The sequence below is a fragment of the Pleuronectes platessa genome, chromosome 24, assembly GCF_947347685.1.
Source record: "Pleuronectes platessa chromosome 24, fPlePla1.1, whole genome shotgun sequence".
NCBI classification, from domain to species: domain Eukaryota; kingdom Metazoa; phylum Chordata; class Actinopteri; order Pleuronectiformes; family Pleuronectidae; genus Pleuronectes; species Pleuronectes platessa.
Window position 1 is genome coordinate 1,618,352 of NC_070649.1, and position 12,279 is coordinate 1,630,630.

General features: G+C 45.3%; 1 protein-coding gene across 1 annotated transcript; it reads left to right on the top strand.

Annotated features, from left to right (window-relative positions):
• The first annotated feature begins 2,627 nt into the window (after window positions 1-2,627).
• On the top strand, window positions 2,628-11,494 carry LOC128431068 (fibronectin type III domain-containing protein 4). The gene is made up of 7 exons (XM_053417287.1): window positions 2,628-2,752; window positions 6,613-6,728; window positions 8,432-8,533; window positions 9,236-9,338; window positions 9,438-9,527; window positions 9,808-9,974; window positions 10,691-11,494. Exons 1-7 carry the CDS (start codon window positions 2,650-2,652, stop codon window positions 10,730-10,732), a joined length of 723 nt encoding a protein of 240 aa, XP_053273262.1. The 5' UTR covers window positions 2,628-2,649; the 3' UTR covers window positions 10,733-11,494.
• The last annotated feature ends 785 nt before the right edge of the window (window positions 11,495-12,279 follow it).

Genomic DNA, 12,279 nt, shown 5'->3' on the forward strand with positions numbered 1-12,279 from the left:
TGGTGTGTGTGTGTGTGTGTGGGTGTGTTTCTGCTCAGCTGGAGGAAGACGTGTTCTGAAGTTGGTTGACTCATAATCTCGGCCTCGCCAAAGGACACATGATGTTCTGCAGGCTGCTAGCGCCCCCTGGTGGACGGAGTCAGTACACTGAAATCTTATCAATATTAAAGGGAGTTATGATGTGATAAAAAATATGATTACAAACGATCAGCATCGTAAAAGACAGTTTTTCAGTGAAATAATTAATTTGTGCAATCGTTAACAGATCATTTAAGTGTCCAGTCACCAATTTCAATTAAAAAAAAGTGCTCATTAAGTTTAATTGATATTTTGATAACATTAATCCCCCAAAAATGATTGAAAAAAGAAAAGTCAGCGTAAAGTGAGTGCACAGTTATTCAAAGCATAACCTTGAATAAGCATAATCATAATCTGTTGATCCTCTGCCTCATTAGCATTCTGCAGTAAACAAGGAAGTAGACACGTCCTCCTGGGAGCTGAGAGGAAGCTCAACAACAAAGCAACGAATAAACTCTGAGGTTTCGCTGGACTGGAGAATCTTTAGGGTCAGGTCAGAGGTTAAAGGTCAAATGATTATTTTATAAGGATTCCTGCAGTTTTAACTCAAAGAATCTCCCTCTAAAGGTTTAACTGACGTCATGACAGTTTATTTATCTACAGAAAGTCCTTCTCTCTGCAGCCTTGTATCCTGAGGCGTGCCCACACCAGATGGAATATTCAAACCCTCCAGCTTGTTCTTCATCTTACTGCTGTCCTCTCCCCCTGTTGTTCTCAACAAGCGCCACAGGGAGGCGCCCTGCAGGCATCCAGAGCAGATGTGTGAACCACCTCCACACAGACAAAACTCTGCTTCCACGTCTGGATGATTTATTTAATTTCACAGATCTGTGACCCCCCCCCCCCCCCCCCCCCAAAGATTGTCAGACAAAGCTGCCAAACTTCTCTACCTCTGAGATTAAAATTGAGAGAGGTGTGTAGAGGTAAACACATTCAATGTGACTGATCAAGATAGAAATCAACTTTAATATCAAAACAAGGAATTTGATATTGTAAGATGGTAAAAGAGAGAAAGTACAGTTCACACTGTGCAGAATAAAGTGTGAAAGAAAGTAAATCGTAAAAATACAAATATATTTAAGCAGCAGTCTAGACAAATGTCAAATGACAATCTGCAGAGATGAGAGAAATTAACCTTTTACATTTCAAACTAATGGTATTTGAAAGATTCTTGTTTTCTACTTCCACCCACTGATCGCTACCAGAAGAAATTCACACTGCATTTGATCTTGAATCAATATTTAATGTCACAGACGTCAAACTGAGTCTTTTGCAGAGAACGAACTGGAGAATAAATGAATCAGAGGCTCAATGGAAAAGCTTCAACTGAAGATTAACGACGTGTGAAGAAGCTTCCCGGAGTGGACGCTGCTCCACAGGTGGTTTATTAAACTGTATTTTAATAAACTGGGTTTTATTAAACTGAAACCAGTAACTGGAGGTCGATAAGTTCCGTCTTCGATTTCTTTCACAGCTGAACTTTGTAGTTGATGTTATGAGAAGATATTTGACAAGAGGAAAATGAATTGGTCTTGTTTGCTTTCTATTGAAAAATCCATATCTATTTGAAGGTTTCTCTAATAAATGGGGAATTATTGTTCTGGTTTATCTGCTGCTCTATCTTCAATTACTGTTTAAGTTCTGTGACACTTCACAGACAATAATATGACAGAGATTTATAGTTTCCATGGGTTCATATATCCTGGAGCTGTACTTTTCCAGAAGGTGAATTTATAATGAGTTAATTAATGATTTAATGAAGTGCTCACACAGCTCTGAAGAGAGGTGGGTGAAGCAAAGAGCCTCAGTCGTTAATAAAGAGGATCGACCTCAAAATTAATACAATAATTTAAATTGAATAATTGCTTGATAACCGATTTAATGAATCCATGAATATAAGACCTGTAGGTGGCGCTACATCAGCAAGTGGAGTCTGGTCGAAGTGATAAACACAATCAACAGTTGCCTCCTCAGAGAGATGAGGAAGGTGATCCAGTGAAGACAGGAGCCGCCTCCTCCTCTTCATCCTCGTTCATCCTCAGTGTGGTGACGTGTGTGTGTCTGTGGGTGTGTGTCTCCTGCAGACACACACATCTTCTCCTCATATAATCTGTGGGATTAGAGACGCACCTCCTCTGCGCTCCTTGACAAACACACCTTCTCTTATTCATTGCTCCTCTCTCCTCCAGGCGGACGCAGCGGAGCCGCCTGAGCTCAGCCTCCGGCGCACGAGCACCGTGTCCCGGGGACATTTGACGCAGAACCCGCCGTCACGCACGAAGAGGAGCCGGGGAGAAGTGCCGGCGATGCCCGAGCTACCTGTTTGCTCCCCGGGGCCGCGGGGCTGAGGGGGGTCGCCTCGGGTTTACGCAGCGGAGGCTCCTTGAATCCGCAGCCGCACAGACTCCCGCTGATCCACCGTGCCCAACTTGGAGATAAAACCCGGGACCGTGCAGGATGAAGGTGAAGGGGGCCGAGCAGCCAGCGGTCACCCGGCCGGGGAACTTGCACTGAGACCGGAGGAGAGGTGAGGAAGAGGAGGAGGGTGAAGAGCCAGACACGGAGGAGGTTATGACCGGGTCTCTGCAGCTGGAGCCCGGGCTGCTGCTGCTGCTGATGCTGCTGCTGGTGGTGATGATGGCCTGCTGGGAAACACCAGGGATGGTCGAAGCGAGTGAGTCCAACCAGTAGCTTCTCTACATTCCTTTAAGTTTTAATTATGAATCCAAGTTCAAACAGGGATTAGAAATAGATGCAAACAAGTTGTGTTAATACGGTTTTGTTCCAGATGTTAATTTAACGTCATCCAAGAGCATCGAAGTCAATAAAGAGAGAGAAATACAATAATTATCTTATTTACTTACATTAGATACATTAACTACAGTGAATGATATCTCTGTTAAACCTGCTATGATATTAAAACACCATTTTTTAGAAGTTACTTAGTTAAAAACTGAATGTGCATTTATAAAAAGTATATCTTCTTATTTCGGAAAGAAAGAAAGAAGTAATTATCCTTAATTTGTATTTTTAAGATGCTCAGCCTATTTCTTTTGTCTTCTATATTTAAATTTCCACTATTCCCTCAACATAAATATGAGAAAATCACCATATTCAGACATTATTTTGATGCCAACATGGGAAACAAGATCCTAAAGTTTCATGTGAGGCTGGATTTTGAGTGAATCTGTCCATTGATGATTGAATGATTGACTGAAGCTGTGACAACTATGGAGTCTCGAGTGTAAACATCACAAATTAAAGAGGAACTTTGCTTTGAAAATGAATAATCATCATCTCCAGGTCGGGATCTTTTATTCCTCCCATCATCCCGAGCGTCAGGGACATGACAGCGGTGCAGTTTGGTTTGCAGTGACCGGGCAGTTGATGTTTAAATTTCAACCGGACAAGCAGCTGTTGTAAAACTGTCCAAAGTTGAATTGAGTGTCTATCAGAGGATTAGAAGTTTCAGAAGCTCCCTCTCGGCTCTGTTTCATTAGCTGCAGTGGAGAAGCTCATAAATCCTCCCTGCTCCTCTCACACCAGCTTCTGTGTAATTCAGCCCCAGCTAACAGAATCCACGTGTGTCCCCTCGGCAGCTGATCTACATGTACCAGTTATCGATTTGACCAATGGAGCATGAATTTCATATTTCACCTTCTCCCCTCGGGGCTCAAACATCTCTGCATGGAGCTCATCAACTTCCTGCAGCCTCTGGTTTCCAAGAGGATTCTCATTCATGAGGAGCAACCGGAGGCTTCGGGGGTTAAACTATTAAATGAAATTAAACGATGCCTAAAGTAGCTGCAGGAGGAGAAATGATGCTCACAGCAGATCAGGATGCACTCAGCGGATTCTAGAAGATTGAAGCTGTAGAGGAGCTTCATGGGACCGAGCTGGAGCCGACTGACTGTCAGTCAAACCTGGACACGTTCATTATTGACAAACAGGCGACCAGCGATCAGTAGAAACAACACAACTCCCTAAAAGAGACGTGAAACAACACAAACAACACGTCACTGTACGTCTCTGTCAGTCTGTGTGTGTGTGTGTGTGTGTGTGGGTGGGGGGGGGGGGGGGGGGTTGTCTGGTGATGTGTCAGCGATGCTACTGTATCTCCATCAGCATGCACAGGAGCCTCCACAGACGCACATCCATCACAGGGGGGGGGGGGGAGCCATTAGCCAGATGAGGCTGTCCAGCTCCATCAGCCGGCTCTTACTCTGCTGTGATTCACTGTCGACTCACACGTCACCCGCTGCTCTACTCCGGGAGCCACCACGTAAACAACGGCCTTGTTGTTGTTGTTGTTGTTGTTTTCCCGGCGGTAGAAGGCCTCCATGGACTCGACAGCCGGTTCGATTCTGTGTGTGTCCTCGTGCAGGAGAAGAGCCGAGCATCAAACCACTGCTCGTGTTCAGGAGGAGGAAGAGGAGACAGAAACATGAGGGAGTGAAGGTGGTCAAATAAAACAGAGGAACATCAAACACACAGGTTTGATGCCACCAGCTCAGTGCCGTGGTTCTATTGGCCGTGAATGTAGGAAGTTAATATATATATATGTTATATTCTCTTACCAAAAATATATATCTTCATATGTGGAAAGTGGCAGAATGTGTGAAAGAGATAGATGAACATAAACGGGTGACCGAGGTGAAGGAGAAGCAAGGACATGTGTGTCTGTGCTCTTACATCCATGTGAAGTGCTATATTTCATAATTTAATCAATATCCACATGCTACTCCTCCATCGCTGGCTTTTCTCTCCACCACTCCCTCCATCATTGATCTTCTCCCCCCCCCAACCTCCATCCATCCATCTCACTTTGCCCTTCGTCTGTCTTCTGTCTCCAAACCGAAAGATTGAAAAATCCACTCGTCATCTCTCTGGGGATAATTGCTCTCTCTCTCTCTCTCTCTCTCTCTCTCTCTCTCTCTCTCTCTCCTCGTCCTCGTCCTCTTCATCTTTCTTTTTCTTCTTCCCCTCCGCTGTCATATTCCTGTCATCCTTCATCCTCCTCTCTCTCTCTCTCTCTCTCTCTCTCATCTGCTTCTCTCCTCCTCTGTCTTCCTGACTCTATCACAGCCGCCCCTCTTATCCCCGGTGCTGGTGTGTGTGTAATGTGATTGAGGAAGTCTATTCAGTGTGTGAGTGTGTTGATGGATGAAGCTGTGACGTGACCGGGAGTTTCAACAGGTGTAAACAGCTTCTCCTCACGGCTGCTGCTTGACACAGAGCTCGGCCGATTTCATACGCCCACGCCATCGGGAAATAGACCAGCATGCATTGCAGCCACAGGACAGGTTGGGCCTCCCACCTTCTTGCTCCGTTCACGTCCACCTACACGCGCTGGTGTGCAACGCTCTGTGAAAGCTGTCAAAGGGCATTCTGGGAAACGATGTTGTTGTTGTGTTTTTCTTTTAATGACAGGCAGCAGGTCCTGTGGGGGGGGGCTGTCTTGCATAATGAGCTGTGGTTAGCTTGTTAGCCTGAGACATTCACGGTCACGCTCCACAGAGCTGAGTCCTCAGGAGGGATTTCTGTGTTTCTGCAGCTGAGGAGAGGTGGTGCTGTCATCTTAGTTCTGAATGTCACTGCTCCTAACAAGGTACCAGGAGGTAGAGCGGGTGGTCCACTAACCAGACAGCTGGGGGTTCAATGCCAATCTGATTGTCCTTGGCGTTATGTCCCCTCGCTCCAATATCTCTAATTTACCTTTGAGATATTCCGCTGACTCGTTAATCCCGAAGTGAATCACATTGACAGAGGAGACGGGTAAATCGTCCTCACCACTGTGTCTTGCTCAAGGACACGTGGACAGGATGCTGATGGGAACATGGGCATGATGGACGTCCAGGTCGGGTGCAGGACGCTGTTCGGACCAGGGGACATTTGTACATTAGCCAGGGAACATCAGCTGTCCTGAACAAACTGTCCTCTGTGTCTCTAGGAGAGAAAGTGTAGTGGTTAGTCTTTGTTGAAAGTTCTTTCCTACTTGAAATATGAGATGAGAAAGTTTACTTCAAAGTGGAATCTCATGAAACCACATTTAAATTCCCTGGATCAAATCACACACAAATATCAGACCTCTAAACATCTGTGAAATCAACAGCAAAAAAATGTAAAATCAAATCAAGCTTTAATGATTTTGACATAAGTTTAGGCAATTTATAGAAGTTTTATCTGAAACTCAATTCATGTGAAGTTTTGTCTAAACTGTATTTGTCGTGTATTGAAAACAGCCCACAGCAACATGTAGGGATGAATGTGGAAACAACAAAGAAGAGAGTGTTGGTCCTGAGGAGAGGCCGGATGCTGACGTTCATTATTCATGTTGCTTTATTCATCTTTCATGGATTCATTTACCAGAAGAAGATAAAGGTTCAAATCGTCTTTAACTTTCCTCAGAGGGAGTAACAGATGACGTCAAGATTTTACTTTTAAAGATGTTTTTCTTCTTTTTAATGAAAATGTGTCCCCACAACTTACAACGTGTGTGTGTCTTTGTGTGTCTATGTGTGTTTGTGTTACCAGCTGTGCCAGCGGCCCCTGTGAATGTGTCGGTGACCCAGCTGAGGGCGCACTCCGCCATGGTGACCTGGAACGTCCCTCAGGGAGACACTGTCATTGGATACTCCATCTCCCAGCAGGTACAGTACAACAGCCTGTGTCATCACCTCGTGTGTGTGTGTGTGTGTGTGTGTGTGTGTGTGTGTGTGTGTGTGTGTGTGTGTGTGTGTGTGTGTGTGTGTGTGTGTGTGTGTGTGTGTGTGTGTGTGTGTGTGTGTGTGTGTGTGTGTGTGTGTGTGTGTGAGAATATTTACTTTACTGGCAACTGAACTTTGCCTTAATTGGTTTAATCCGCAAAAAGCCTAAAAACTAATTTCCTCATTAAACCGAATCAATCTCTCGCTCGCCCATTCCCCCTGGCCGCGCCCCTTCTCTCTCTTTGCTCTCATGGTTCAAGGCCAATTAATTTTCCAGGGATTCTAATTGACAGGATTTGAATTATGAATCGAAACTTGGCTGGCTGTCGGGTTGTGGGTCAGAGAACGTCACGGAGCTGAATCATGTTTCTTCTCAGATCTGCTTTTATCTCTTTCTCTCTTCCTCTGTTTATCGCTGCCGTCGTCCGCAGGGGGTTTAAAAAAGCGCTGAGTCATGCACACGGCCGGTCAACAGTCAGCATTTTGCTCCGAGACACTTTGCGTCTTGACGGGTTGGACGTGGCTCCTGAAAGAAAAGCTCCAGACGCTCGTAAACATAAGAATTGAAAAGCTTCCAGGAACCTTGAGCAATAACAATAATAAGAAAACAAATCTTCTTTATTAAAAAGGTTTGCAGACTAAGGATGGGAGGAAACTTTCCAAGTGTCCAATTAGTGAGGGGAAGCACAAATGGTTAAATGTAAGTATAGTTAGACGTTCCCCCTCCTCCCTTCCCAGGATGCATCGCTGCAAAAACCACGCTTCACATTAATTCTGCTCATATTCTGCTGGTCTCACATCTCCTGAAGCCGAGGCTGCAGACTCAGCTCGGCTCTAATCGCTCTTCACCACCCACAGTGTTTGGCAGAAACAGACTTTAGCTTGAGCCCTGAGTGGGAGGCGTCTCCATTAGTGGGAATGATTTGGCCGGGACTCGTCCTCGCAGGAGGAACTTCTACAGGCGACGCCTTGTTTTTCATTTCTCTTGTCTCTCTCTCTCTCTCTCTTTCTCCTTTTTCTTTTAAAGTTCCCTCACGTCTCTGCCATCCATCAACCTCGTGGCATCTTCTGGAAAACAAGAGGATGTAAAGCATATTCTGCCGTAACCCCAGAATAGACTTATGAATAGAGGGAGGAGGTGGGAGCAGGTGGAGGCAGGTTTTATCTCCTGTGCTCTGAGTCATCAGAAGTCGCTGAGAAAAGGAAGTGAAGAAATGCAGTTATATAAAAAAGCTCAATCAAGTTTATCTGCAGCTTGCCGAGGTTCACACATAATAAAACAGCACACACACACACACACACACACACACACACACACACACAACCCAATTTAAGATGCTACATCTGAACTTCGTCCTCACCAGTGGAGTCCGGGGGGGGGGGGGGGGGGGGGGGGGGGGGGGGTTGGTCACCGCTGAGAGAACTTGTATTTTGCATTTATAACGTGATGTCGGGACATAGAGAGATGATGCACTGAATTAATTCAGCTGTAAAATTATAAACAGGTCTTTTTCAGACCAAATACAATAATCAATACCGAAGATTGTCCCCCATCAACATGCTATATATGTGTGTGTGTTTGTGTGTGTGTGTGTGCACTGTGCATACAAACGTGCGTTTTCTTGTGTGTGCACATTTGTCTCCAGCGGCAGGACGGCCTGATGCAGCGCTCCATCCGAGAGGTGAACACGTCGAGCCGCTGGTGTGTGTTGTGGGACCTGGACGAGGACACACACTACAGCGTGCAGGTGGGAACACACACACACACACACACACACACACACACACACACACACACACACACACACACACACACACACACACACACACACACACACACACAGACACACATACACTGGGGACTTAAAATGTGAAATCTGCTATAAAGACACATGAGATATGTGGCGAGCCGCTTCAGTCATAGAACTTTATTAATAATAAATGTGATTTTACAAATGATCTGAATCATGAACCTCCTCTGTGTTTAAATAACGTTCAGAGTCTTTCATGTTTCTTACTCATCACAATTCAAAGTGGCTGAAATCAGAAGCTGCTTATGAACTTTTCATAATCCATCACAGCTTAATAAACCAAACCGAGTCCGTCCTTCAGCCCGAGGACTGGGACTGAATGTGCTCGTCAGCAGGCAGACGTCCCGGGGAAGTGTCACCGGGGGGGAGTTTGACCTCTGACCTCCCTGTGGACGGGAGGGAAGTCAGAGGAAGGAGACGAGAGAGGAGTTCTCTGGTTTTCAAGAGGGATCAAACTTTCTGTTCTCATGGATTTTCACTTTCCTGTTATCTTTCGAGCTCCGACTAAACACGCCCCTCGCGCGCCATTACACAACACAACGGCCTTGTTTGATGGGGGGGGGGGGGAAAGTGTTTCTGATGGATCTTCAGTGTTCCGATCAGAACATGAGCAGTGCTTTGTTCTTCTTCTTCATTCAGGTCCAGTCCGTCGGGCCGAGCGCCGACAGCCAGCCGAGCCGCGCCGTCCACTTCAGGACTCTGGAGAGAACCGACCACTATCCAGTCGGAGTCCTGGACCAGCGTAAACACACACACTACACAAAGTACACACACTACACACAGGTGTGGTTGTTGTGTTGTTGTTGACGTTTGACAGAGCTGGATATTGATTGGTCCTCAGATGAACCGGCGATGGAAGGTCTGGGGATGACTCCTCACCTTCAGACAGGAGAGCTGCTCATCATCACCACGGTGCTGCTGCTGTGGGCAGGTCAGCCACTGTGTGTGTGTGTGTGTGTGTGTGAGTGTGTGTGTGTGTGTGGAGGACAACGAGTTTCTCATCACCTTCATCATCAGCATCATCAGCATTATCAGCACCCCCCATCAAGAGGACAAAGAGTCTTCTCCAGTTGTTTTGTGTCCTCTCTTGGTCACTTGTGTTTCTCTTTGTTGTCTTTCTGTGTCTCTCAGTCATTGTGTTGTGTTTGTTTCTTTGTGTCTCTGACGCTGTCCACACTTCTTGTCTGTTTCTGTTTGACTTTGTGTTTCAGCCGTCATCGCCCTGTTCTGCCGACAGTATGACATCATCAAAGACAACGACACCAGCAGCAGCAAGGAGAAGAACAAGCGGCCGCTGGTCCGAGCCACCACCACCTACTACCCCGCCTCGGGTGGCAGCTCGCCCGTCTACCACAACGGAGCCGTGCACAGCAGCAGGGTGACACACTCCTCCTCCTCAGCTTCTCCTCCTCAGCTTCTCCTCCTCAGCTTGAATGCACCATCCTTCCTGGTAGTTGCACCAGAGGTCTCCTCCTCAACCAGAGCCGGCGTTACCAAAGCTAAATATAAAAACGGCTCAGCTGGAGACACTCGCTGGGTCGATGGGTTGTTATCGTGCATCAGTAGAGACGAGCTCTGTGAAGATGTTTGTTATCACCTGGTGAAGAAGAAGAAGATGAAGAAGAGCTGCGACTTCATGTGAACACAAACACAGCAGCAGAGGAATCTCACATCAGAAAGCAGAACAGTGAAAGTTCAGAGAGGTTTCAGTTCCCCTGAGAAAGAAAAGCACCAGAGAGAGAAAGTTAGAAAAGTCTCTGACTGCAGATTTCCTCTTACTCATCATAGACATTTGAAAACTGTTGGTTTCTCTAGATTTAAATAAAGTTTGATTAAGGTTTGGCTGCACAGGATGAATTCAGAATAAACTTGAGAGCTGTGGGCGAAGATTAACTGAATTAAAAATGTTATAATGAGCTTATTGAATCTATTAAAAACATGTTTTCATCGTCCAAGAAGCAGAAAAGCACAAAACAATTCAACTTGAACTGAGTCTGACCCGAGTCCGATGGGACGTCTTCTTAAGTCAGGCTCATGTTGTGTCTCTTTGTGTTTGTGACTCATGTGTTTGTCGTTGTGTTGTTGTTGTTGCAGCTGCACAGAGCCTCCTCCTCCATCAGCATCATCAGAGTCTGAGACTCAGGACGGTTGCTGAGGCGTTGATGTGCCACGTTGGCCACGAGGAGGCTCGGTGGGATTATCCTGAGAGACGGAGACCTTCTGGACCTTCAGGACGAGACAGAGAGAGATTCAACTTAAAACTCCAGAAGTGAGAAGCAGCTCTGTGGAGGACGAGGGTGACTGCTGCGCTCTGGTGGCTGAAGAAGGCAGCATCACGGGAACAGCAGGAGTTTGGCTTCACCAGTGAAATATATTCATCTGATTCTCTGTTGTGTAAAAAGACTGAACATTTGCCAGCATGTCGGCCGAGTCACCATCCAGACCCTGTGTGTGTCTGTGTGCGTGTGTGTGTGTGTGTGGGACGATTACTGCTCTGTGGTTTAAATTTATTTTCTAATTCATGCTCAGTAGTTAGTACTAACATCAGGACTGTATAATATGTAAGTAGAATCTGTACATACGAGTAGTTTAATGGTGATTTCAACAAACAGTAGAATGTATATGTTGGAGGTCAAAGGCAGAAGTGTCCAAACTTTAATGTTTTATTTTTGAACAAACTAATAAATCATGTTACGTCAGGTGCAGCTTTAATTAGTGTTATAATGTCTTTATAGCCAATTATTTATCAGTTCTTCATTGAATGTACTGACTCTAGAAATGAACCAGAGTTGATCTCATCGTGCAATAAACTCCACACCAGAGGAATTGGTGGAATGTAATTTAAAAATCTAGTGATTTGTTAATAATGACACTGTGAGATGTGATAGTATTGATTGGACATAGGGTATTTATGACATTTAAATGTAGATATTACAAGAGCTGCATTTAAAACCAGTAAAATAAAAGTTAGTTGCAGCTTTTTGAAGGAGGACGACGACCTGTGGTTTTGTTTTTTACACTCAGGGTCATTTCTGTCTCTTGTCAAATCACTTTTCTCTGTGCATCTGAGTGGATGGAGGATTTCTTCATCTGTATATTGACAGTTATGATGGTATTACAGTAACGATTGTAGTAAATAATGACTCACATGTTATAAATACTTCCATCTGTGTCAGTGTTGAAAGTCTCGTGTCTACACGATGTGTTATTCAACTGTAACTCGATGTGTGTCTGTTCTTTGACATGTGGTGTGTGACAGTGCGTGTTATGGCCAGCAGAGGGCGCCAGATCTCTGAGAGACGCTGGACAGAAGACAGATGAGAGCAGATATCTGTTCTGAGTATTTACTCTTTGGGAGGATGTATTGCATTTCTCTGGCTCACTACTTCAACCTCACTCCTCTTATTTGATTAAGTTAGTTACATGTGAACTCATAGTTTAACTACAGAGGCAGATATCGTAGGTTTTACGTGAAGGAAACGTTTTATTTTGTGAATGTTAATCAACAGGTTTATTGATTAGTTTGAGAACCAGGTTTGGTTTGCAGACGGAGGCGGTCGCCATCAAAACAGGTGAGCATCACCGTATCACTGTATGTTTTCATCTTATGACTATATGAGGTAAAGGGCAGGCAGCCTGAAATACCACAGGGTGACACTGAAGGAAAGAGTCAAGCGTCTGCT

Coding starts and splice junctions, on each gene's coding strand:
- LOC128431068 (XM_053417287.1), top strand. CDS start 2,650: ATGACCGGGTCTCTGCAGCTGGAGCCCGGGCTGCTGCTGCTGCTGATG. Junction 9,528..9,807: donor GGTGCTGCTGCTGTGGGCAG/GTCAGCCACTGT, acceptor TTTGTGTTTCAG/CCGTCATCGCCCTGTTCTGC. Junction 9,975..10,690: donor GAGCCGTGCACAGCAGCAGG/GTGACACACTCC, acceptor TTGTTGTTGCAG/CTGCACAGAGCCTCCTCCTC.